This window comes from Hemibagrus wyckioides, linkage group LG21 (assembly GCF_019097595.1).
Source record: "Hemibagrus wyckioides isolate EC202008001 linkage group LG21, SWU_Hwy_1.0, whole genome shotgun sequence".
NCBI lineage: Eukaryota > Metazoa > Chordata > Actinopteri > Siluriformes > Bagridae > Hemibagrus > Hemibagrus wyckioides.
In genome coordinates, this window is record NC_080730.1 from 8,687,720 (window position 1) to 8,698,783 (window position 11,064).

General features: G+C 39.6%; 1 protein-coding gene across 1 annotated transcript; it reads left to right on the forward strand.

Annotated features, from left to right (window-relative positions):
* Window positions 1-2,980: 2,980 nt before the first annotated feature.
* pdhb (pyruvate dehydrogenase E1 subunit beta) lies at window positions 2,981-9,962 on the forward strand. Its single transcript, XM_058372834.1, has 10 exons — window positions 2,981-3,078; window positions 3,183-3,242; window positions 5,857-5,964; window positions 6,079-6,141; window positions 6,560-6,595; window positions 6,765-7,050; window positions 7,600-7,710; window positions 8,191-8,282; window positions 9,297-9,438; window positions 9,586-9,962. The coding sequence occupies exons 1-10, from the start codon at window positions 3,043-3,045 to the stop codon at window positions 9,732-9,734; spliced, it is 1,083 nt and encodes a 360-aa protein (XP_058228817.1). The 5' UTR covers window positions 2,981-3,042; the 3' UTR covers window positions 9,735-9,962.
* The last annotated feature ends 1,102 nt before the right edge of the window (window positions 9,963-11,064 follow it).

The following is an 11,064-nucleotide window of genomic DNA, read 5'->3' on the forward strand; positions in this document are numbered from 1 at the left end:
TGTGCATCCTGTTTTTATTTTTTTTGTTTTGGTTTCAGCCCCATTATAAAAGTTGCGTTGACAATGTTTTAACCGTGGTGTTGTGCTTTTAATTGTGAATTTGAAGTAAAAACCACGAAATGTTTTTACCACTGTATGTCAGATACATCTCTATTATATATGTTGGTTTGGATGTGGTTTGCCTCATACATGACAGCAGGGGAGGATCTAAGATGTGTCCAGAGTGTGATATGCAAAGCACTAGCTGGTTTTCATGACAGTAGAAGACTGATTAGTGATCACATTGATGATCTCTAAAACCAGCAATCCAAAAATAAACAGAAAAGAGGCCATGCCCAGATCATGGTCTTTTCATATTTACTGATAAATGCTGTGTGTGTGTGTGTGTGTGTGCGCGTGTGTGTGTGGACATAGCTAATGCATTTATGCTATAAACCTACAAAAGAAATAATTGTAATTGAACAGTTGTAAATGTTCAGGTACTCTCTGTCGACCTTTTTAGCACTGTAAATAAACAAAATCTTGATTCCCCTTATACATCACGTGGTCATCTATGTGACTAGAAATGCATCCAAATCCATGTGAAGCCAGTGACTGAGCCATAAAGCCAGTATTTGATTGACAAACTCTTAAAGTAAACATTTTAATACATGAAAAACAAACACTCTTCATGAACTATGGGTATCAAAATAGGTTTAAGCTTATTGTTCGATATTCCTGAACTTACCCCCATACCATCTTACCCCAATTAACAAAACCTGGCACCAAGAAGAATCCAGATAAAAGCTGATTTCATTCAAGACACCTGTTTTTGATGGTGGGAGTGAGTAATGGTGACTATTTCCTCTTTTTGTCTGAAAGACCATCAGTTAGATTCTGCATTTGGTTTTTAATATAGTATCTAAAGTAACCATGAAGTAACCAAAGTACCGTAGGCTATTGCGTCTATTTGTTATGATAATGTCGTTATTATAATTAGTAGTAGTAGATTTTGTACTTTACCTCAATCAGAAACATCCTTTATCTTACTGCACATACAATACCAGTTTTCCGTGAATCCTTAACTATTAACGTTAGAGATATTATAAACTAACCCATCAGAGAAACAAGCAAAAGCATTAGTTGTGGCCAAGTCAGCTATTTGGTACATTCTTAAAAAGAAAGCACTCTGGTGAGTTAACAATCAAGATAAACTTTCGCCAGAGTAAATATGGAGGGTTGAAATATGGCTAAGCCAAAAAACAGGAAACCCAGATAAGAAAAAAGCCTGTACTATTTTGAAACTACATCCTGTGGACAGATGGGATAAAAATCAACTTGTACCAGAATGACGGGAAAAGAAGTGTAAGCATACAACCCCACCTTATGGCATGGGCATATTGAAGCTGCTAATAGAACAGGTTCCTCTGAATTTATTAATGATGTGACTGCTGACAAGGGCAGGATGATTTCTGCTTTAAGATTATATGGCTATATTTTCTGTTCGGATTTGGTCCAGTGTATTTAAAACTAAGTGAATGGTGATTTCAAGTGCAAATGGACAAGGACCTGAAGCATACTTCGAAAGCAAAAGAAGGAAGTTCTGCAAAGGCCAAGTCAATCACCTGACCTAAATCCCAGTGAGCATGTATTTCACTTTCTGGAGAGCAGGCACAAAATCCCCCAGAGAACAAGCTGGAACTCAAAAAACAACTGCAGTAAAGGACTGGCAGATTATCTCCACAGAAAAGAAACCCAGAATCCGGTGATGTCTATGACTTACAGACTTCAGACAGTTATTGATTGCAAAGGATTTGCAATTTAAAAAAGTACAGAAAATATAGGATCATGATTGTGCTTATAATGCTGTAATTCATACACTGTTTGATTTGGATGTACATACCCTTACATTAAGCGGAATGCCTGCACTTTGTCTTCATAGACATGCATTTAATTCAACTGTGGTAGATACACTATATTGCCAAAAGTTTTGGGACACCCCTCCAAATCATTGAATTCAGGGGTTGGGCTCGGCCCCTTAGTTCCAGTGAAAGGAACTCTTAATGCTTCAGCATACCAAGACATTTTGGACAATTTCATGATCTCATCTTTGTGGGAACAGTTTGGGGATGACCCCTTCCTGTTCCAACATGACAGAGTCCTGACCTCAACCCGATGGAACACCTTTGGGATGAATTAAAGCGGAGACTGAGAGCCAGACCTTCTCGTCCAACATCAGTGCCTGACTCACAAATGCACTTCTAGAGCAACGGTCAAAAATTTCCCATAAACACACTCCTAAACCTTGTGGAAAGCCTTCCCAGAAGAGCTGAAGCTGTTATAGCTGCAGAGGATGGAACAACTCCATATTACATTCATGTGCATGTAAAGGCAGACGTCCCAGTCTCCGCTCTAATTCATCCCAAAGATATTCTATCAGGTTGAGGTCAGGACTCTGTGCAGGCCAGTCAAGTTCCTCCACACCAAACTCACTCATTTATGCCAATCGTCTAAAATGTCTTGGTATGAAGCTGAAGCATTAAGAGTTCCTTTCACTGGAACTAAGGGGCCGAACCCAACCCCTGAAAAACACCTGAAGTCAATGATATGGAGGGGTGTCCCAAAACTTTTGCCAATATAGTGTATCTTAAACAACTTTGTCTAATATCTTTGTCAATGTGTACATATTTATGGACCTGTTTGTATATTTGCCATGACAATTATGAAGTTTAATTAGCGTGTTGTTTATATAGTATTTAAATAGTTACTTATTTTTACATTTAATACAAGACCTAAAGTTAAAGGATGCATAGATATTTATCTAGCAGAAGGTCAGTGCCCTTGGCAATCTAATACCCAGCACAGCTTCCTGTTTAGTTCCGACATTTTCCAAACCTCCCTCTGATTGGTTCTCATCAAGCAAACAACCTTCTCACTGGATATTGTGTGCCAAGGCGGCGCAGGTGATTGGCTCTTACTGAACAACCCCACTTTTTCATTGGATAATAGGATTTGACAGCCCCGCCTCCGAGTAGAGGACAGTGGGACAGTCTGAAAAGAAAGATGGCGTCGTTGAGGTGCTTTCTTCGCACGGGGAAGGTTAATTAATTATACCGATTTTATTTTATTTTTTAATTTTTAATTGAAGCCGGTTTTAATGTAGAAGGGATTTCTTTGTAAAAAATGATGTGTTGTTGTTCCAGACTGCTGTTACAGCCGTCCTCCGGAGGGAGTTTCACAGGACGCCGTCTGCTGCTGTGCAGGTTAGCATTGATGCTCTAACCTTCATTACAGTTTTAGCAACACACAGACCTCAGACTCTTACATTAAATATATTAATTCCTCATAGTTTACACATTTACAAGGCGTTGTTTATCTTTAGTTTTGGATTTAGTCAGAGATCTCGCCTAGCTCCAATCACTACAGCGGTGTCCGGTTAGTTAAAGGGTTGATTTGTAACTTCTAAGAGAACTTCTACCTTAAGTATTACGATTTTTCCCAATGTCAGATATTTCTGTATAAAGATATAGATAGCAGTTAAGATCGTGAGATATTTCCTCAGTTTTATTTCCAAACACGCCCAAAATAAAGCATAAAGATATGCAGAGAGGTGTGTGGGGGGGTGGGAGGGGGGAGATTAGGGACCGTCTGACAATTCCTCCCCATCTAAATGAGAAACAGTGATATTGTAGTATTAATAACTTTATTTTATGCAGAATTCTTGATTTGGAAGGTTTGAATTGGTTTTCTATAACATCAGTACAGCCTACGCCAGTAGAACACCTTTGACCTCAACCCAATAGAACGCCTTTGGGAGCGAGGCCGAAACTGGGACGTCTGCTTTTACATGCACGTGAATGTAATATGGAGTTGGCCCACCCTTTGCAGCTATAACAGCTTCAAATCTTCTGGGAAGGCTTTCCACAAGGTTTAGGAGTGTGTTTATGGTTACAATTTATTTTTGACCACTGATGTTGGACGAGAAGGCTTGGCTCGCAGTCTCCGCTCTAATTCGTCCCAAAGGTGTTCTATCAGGTTGAGGTCAGGACTCTGTGAAGTTCCTCCACACCAGACTCACTCATTTATGGACCTTGCTTTGTGCACTGTTGCGCAGTCATGTTGGAACAGGAAGGGGTCATCCCCAAACTGTTCCCACAAAGTTGGGAGCATGAAATTGTCCAAAATGTCTTGATATGCTGATGTATTCCTTTCACTGGAACTAAGGGGCCGAACCAAACCGCTGAATTCAATGATGTGTCCCAATATAGCGTATTTGCTTAAACAGTTAAAAAGCACTGACGCAAATGGCAACATGTATTTTAGGACTGTATCTGTTGATCAGTATTTTATTTCACATCACCAATGTTGCAAAAGCCTCTTTTCAGCAACTGATTTATATCACTAAGCTCAGTGTTAGGTGGTAGTAGCAGTGTTCTGTAGCAAAATCAAGCATGGAGGTGTGTGACACTCCTTCACCCTTGTTCTTTAAAAATAAATTATATTTGTCTTGGCCTTGATTTCCAAAACCGACCAGAAAACAGTAATCCGGAAAGCATGCTGCAGACCCATAATAAATGAGTGCAGTTAATAGGAATAGGTCATTTGGTCATCAATTCTACATCAAAGGACAAGTAAGGGATAGACCACAGAATAAGTAAAGAGATAAACCACAACAGGAAATTGTGGAATTAACAGGAACTAAGACGTTCCATAACGTTAAGTGTGACGATAAACAGTTAAAAGTTGTTCAGTAATAAATTAGAAATTGCACTTGGCAAATCACTGTAGTATAAGAGGAATAAAACACTTTAGGACTCGCAGTTACAGGAAAAAGACGACAGGTTATGTATATAGTAGGGATGGAGAAAAATAACTGATTGATTTTAATCCACGCCTCAAGACCTGATCAACCAGTGGTAATGTTAAATGGAAACGTCTAGGATCAACCACAGCTTGGCCACAAAGCATCACACATACCGATCAGGCATAACATTATGACCAGTGACAGGTGAAGTGAATAATGCAGATTATCTCCTCATCATGGCACCTGTTAGTGGGTGGGATATATTAGGCAGCAAGTGAACACTTTGTCCTCAAAGTTGATGTTTTAGAAGCAGGAAAAATGGGCAAGTGTAAGGATTTGAGCGAGTTTGACAAAGGGCCAAATTGTGATGGTTAGATAACTGGATCAGAGCATCTCCAAAACTGCAGCTCTTGTGGGGTGTTCCCGGTCTGCAGTGGTCAGTATCTATCAAAAGTGGTCCAAGGAAGGAACAGTGGTGAACCGGCGACAGGGTCATGGGCGGCCAAGGCTCATTGATGCACGTGGGGAGTGAAGGCTGGCCCGTGTGGTCCGATCCAACAGACGAGCTACCGTTGCTCACATTGCTGAAGAAGTTAATGCGGGTTCTGATAGAAAGGTGTCAGAATACTCAGTTTATACACAGTTTGTTATGTTTTGGCAGCAAAAGGGGGACCAACACAATATTAAGCAGATGGTCATAATGTTATGCATGATCAGTGTAGGTGGATCGCCATCCGATAAAGCACACAGCATATAAACACTTTTCTTCATGAAATGAGTTGCTATGGTTGAGCAGCTGCACACAGGCCTAACATAACTATGTGCAATGCCAAGCATTGGCTGAAATTGTCTTTTACAACCACTGGGTTTTGGATCAGTGGAATTGAGTTCTCTACATTGATCAATCATGCTTCACTACCTGGCTGTCTCACAGATAAATCAGAGTTTGGTGGATACCAGGAGAGCACTACCTCTTGGAATACATAGTGCCAGCAGTAAAGTTTGGTGGATAATGTTCTGGACCTGTTTGAGGAGTTTTTGGGCCAATATTTATACGTTATTATTTATTGCAGGTGACGGTGAGAGATGCTCTTAACCAGGCTATGGACGAAGAGCTGGAGAGGGATGAGCGTGTGTTCCTGCTTGGTGAAGAAGTTGCTCAGTATGACGGTGCCTACAAGGTCAGCCAGTGTGGTGGTGCTGAGACTTTTTGGTCATTAAGCCAAAAATAGTCGTTTGTGTTCTTAGCCATTTGGTGAAATTTGTATTGATCTTGTACTGTCTATTTCATACAGGTGAGCAGAGGCCTTTGGAAGAAGTATGGAGATAAACGTGTCATTGATACACCCATTTCAGAGGTAAGCCGGATGTGTCATGTCCTCATTTCCCTGCAGGTCCCAGCATGATTTTGCAGGCGCTATAGCAGCCGAAAGCTAATCTTAATTGTTGGGGTTTTTTTTTCCCATGGACAGAACCTGGCAATAGATTTTTCAGAAAGTAAATGCAAAGTGTATTGGTGGTCTTTGTGAAAATATAAATTAAGAAATTTGAGGTAGCGTGGGCAGTACGTTGTGAGGCTCATGGGATGATAAAAGTGATAATGCTGGAGTGATAATGTCTGTAGGTTTTGCATTTATGAGTTGACCTCCTTGATTCTTCTAATCAGATATCACAGAGTCTGCTATGTTATATAAACATAACTAAATATATAGCCATATATATCCATATAACCATCATTTAAATAAAACTTATGGTTATTTATTTATTTTATTTTAGATGGGCTTTGCTGGCATTGCTGTTGGTGCAGCCATGGTAAGTACATTTATTCATATAGATTATCAATTCCGATAAAATGCTGCGGGAGTTTATGGAGATTATGGAAGGATATAGCCAATCTGTGAGCCATAAGGTCCTTATGAACTCCTTTTCTGCATAGAACCTTTTAAAAATAATGAGTAACTAACTAGAGTTATGTTTTCAGGCAGGCCTGAGGCCAATCTGTGAGTTCATGACCTTCAATTTCTCCATGCAAGCCATCGATCAGGTCATCAACTCCGCAGCCAAGACATGCTACATGTCAGCCGGGCTGCAGCCTGTGCCAATTGTGTTCCGAGGGCCCAATGGTGCCTCTGCCGGAGTAGCAGCTCAGCACTCGCAGTGTTTTGCTGCCTGGTATGCCCACTGTCCCGGGTTAAAAGTCGTAAGCCCCTGGAATGCAGAGGATGCCAAGGGACTCCTCAAATCAGCCATCCGTGATGATAATCCAGGTAAGATTACACACAAGTATAAGAGGAACATGCACAAATTTTATAAACACTGCTTTAAAATACTCAACCCACCTTGGTCTGATTAGCTGTTAAAACACGGGCTGAGCATATCAAGCTGGTGACTGTTATATTCCAGCTTTCTTGATACTTGATTAAAAAGAATAATACATGTTTGAGATTTTCTGTTCGCCTTTCTGTTTTCTTGAAATAACTTGAAACAATCCATTAGTAGCAGTCACCAGTGCATTTGCCCTAAGCCTCTGCACGTATAAGACAGCGCCTCCGTTAGTCTACGAATATAATTGCTTTGGTTAATACATAGTCCTTGTGTCTACCTTTTCAATCCAAACGCAATTTTCCACCTGAATGCCAGAATGAATATTTTCTTTTTGCACAGGGGCTGTGACACTTTTTGCAGCTTCCTCAGATCTATCTATAATTCATTCAGTCTATTTCACTCAAACTCTTTTCTCTTTAATATTTAATGTAAATGTATGCACAGATATGCAGTAAATATATACCAATTTTGTCCTTTCTTATGCCACACAGTGGTGGTGCTGGAAAACGAGCTGATGTACGGCGTGGCCTTTGAGCTGTCTGATGAAGCGCAGTCCAAAGACTTCACCATCCCCATCGGAAAGGCAAAAATTGAGAAATCAGGTGGGTGAGACGTACAGCACCATCAGACAAATCTCACCATTTCCATAAAAATGGGATGATTGCTTCTGTGCTTTACCATCATTTCGGTCCACTTCACAAGTTCCTCTCTCTGATGTTACACTCTGTTCTAAATTAGACCTTTTGTGTTTCCTGCTGTCATTACGCTGTCACACACATCTTTAAGATAAAGCAGCACTGTCGTCTTTCTATGCAAACAGTGACGTCAGCGATGCAGACTGGTTTCACCAGTTATCTAAATGCGGGCTAAATAATAGTACACTAATAATGCAAAGACCTGTGTATATATAGTATAAAGCTTGACTCATACAGCTACAGAAATGTCTGTATTTATTTATATGGCATTTGTAATAAGGGTTTACCCATCCTTTTCATGGGTGCAAATAATTCTGTATCATCTGGTTAGGTTCAAGTTTTCACCTGTGAGGAATAATCCATTTTGCGTGTCCGTATTTCCATCAGGAACTCAAATCACTCTCGTCGCACATTCCCGAATGGTTGGTCACTGCCTTGATGCTGCTGCTGTCCTGGCCAAAGAGGGGATTGACTGTGAGGTAAGATGCAAGTTTTAGCTAGATGATGTACAAGTTAAAATGCATTTGCCAAACAACTCCCTCTCCCAACAGATTACATTATGAGCTAGCTGGTTCATTCACCAGCGTAATCCTGCCAAATGCGCAGAGTGACTGTTCATAATATAAAGCAAACTGCTTGTACAAATAGTAGTTTAAACAAATATATCAAGCTCATAATTCAGACTTCTGTTTGATTGTAGAGAGTCTGATCCTTCTGTTACCAAATGAAGTGCTTATTATCTAGATATAGATATAGATGTGTGTGTATGTGTACAAAATGAAAGAGCAGAACGTTTCAGCTTTAATTTAAGGACATACAAAATGAGTGAAAAGTGAAGGAATTACAGCAATTTATATATTTGGTTGCTCCGTTTTTAATGGAACAAAAGTTATGACACTTGGCTGCTGTTCTGTGGCCAGATGTGTGTTATTCCTTTATTTCTCTTGTACATAAGCAGATAAAAGGTCTTAGGTTGATTTCAAGTGTGCCATAGCTGTTAACTTTAAATGTGAAACCCAAAGACACTTCCAGGGAACAAACCAGTCAAAGATGGCGATAACCAAGATGATGGCCAAATCAACTATTTGTTACACTTTTAAAATGGAAGAATGCACTGGTGAGCTCTGTCCCGAAAGACCACAGAAAGCAGCTGCAGTGGATGGCCGAATTCTTAACCCTGCTAAAGAAAACTTTTTTACAACAGTTAGTCAGATGAAGAATACTTGGGTAGATGAGCTTATCTTTGCCAAAGTCAACAGAAGACCTCACCAAAATAAATAGAGGGTTTAACCACAAGATGAAAACCGTTGGTCAAAAACAGGAAGGCCAGATTAGAGTATGCCTAAAAAAAAATCCCTGTAGTTCTGGAACAACATCCTGTGGACAGATGAGACCAATAAGGAGGCGTATATTTTTTTTTAACTTCCTAAATGTCGGTTTTATGCACACACACAAATGCCAGGGATTAATGTTTGTATTTGTTTTTTGGTCAGGTTATAAACCTGCGCACCATCAGACCCCTTGACGTAGAAACTATTGAAACTAGCGTGATGAAAACCAACCACTTGGTAACAGTTGAAGGAGGCTGGCCCCAGTTTGGAGTTGGTGCTGAGATTTGTGCCAAAATCATGGAAGGTAACCATTTCAATTGTTCTTATCTGTCTTTGCCATCCAAGCCAGCATGCATTCATTGTCTAACAAATGGATTTTGCTAAATATTTCACATAAATTGCTGTTCATCTGTTCTCTAAGTTGTTCTCCACACCGTTCTTATAACTCTAGGTCCGGCTTTCAACTACCTGGATGCCCCCACTATCCGAGTTACTGGAGTGGACATCCCCATGCCATATGCAAAGATCTTGGAGGACAACAGCGTACCACAAATCAAAGACATCATCTTTGCAGTAAAAAAGACACTGAATATGTTGTAGGCAGCTGAACACTGTTTTTACACACTCTTTCAGGAATCTTGGCCCCTAAAATCAGTTGCGATTCCCCCAGCTACCAAATAATAAGCCAGAAAGGATGTACTAAGAGTAGTTAAGAATCTCAAATGTGTATAATGGTCTTTCTGTTACATGATGGGTCTCAACCAGTTAACCAGTGGATGTCTTATTGTATCTACAAGATGCCTTTTGTCATAAAAAGGATATTTATTACCGATGGTTGAAACCAGGCTTTGTGTATTATGTTCTTAATGCTTTAATATCAAGCAGACAATTAGACAGCACTTAATCATCTCAACATCAGTCTTCTATGGATAAACGTGTACTTGATTTCTCGAAGACGTTCTCTTTTATTAAATAGAAATGATGCATTTTCTTCCCTCCTAAATCATACATAATGAAAAACTTAGCAGTCAAATCTCAGGAGAAAACTATTTGTGAAGAGTGACAGCTCTTGAGCTAGAGCCATGGCTTCTATTAAAACTAAATTTGGAGAGCAATATTTGGTAAACGTTTGTGCGATACTAATACAAATAAGGTTATGAGACTTGGCAGGGAAAAGCTTGAGTCACTTTCTCTGGCATACTGTCTCATGGTTGGAAGAACCGGTTTAATTTTAGACCTAAAATCTTGCTAGAAAAACAAAAAGATGGTATTACTTTCTCTCAAATTTACTCTCTACAAAATTACCTAGAAATAACTTGCATAAGTTCATTGGAAAGGCATTTTGGGGGACGTTGGGGAGCAAAATTAATATCGAGTCAGTGGCCTCAGAAAGAAACCACCAGTTTACTAGCAGCTGCAGCATGATAAATGGGAGCTATTTTGCTAATGCTAATAAAACATCATTTGTGTATACACATACAATAAATATCTACAATCATTGAAAATCTCTGGCATATAATTGTTGTCTATGAAGCTTTTAAGTTTGATCAAATATACATATACATTTGCTGATGTCTGTAAAAATTTGAGCATTATAGATCCATTTCCATCTTGAAATATTTTTTGAGAAAATCACGTCATTTTGAAACTGAGAAAAGGAATGGAAATTTAGTCAGAGGCATTGCACACACATTGGTTATAGCCAATACAACAATTTCAAATGTCCTGAAAAAGAAAGAAACCACTGGTGTACTGAGCAACGGATACTGAACAGCCAAGGAAAACAACAGCTGATGACAGAAACTTTGAGAGCTGTGAAGAAAAACTCAAAGACAACAGTCAGTGACATCAATGACTACCTTCAGAGAGCAGAGATAAAGGTCCACAGTTTGATGAAGACTTGGAGAGCCGGAATGTGGAGGCCATGCCA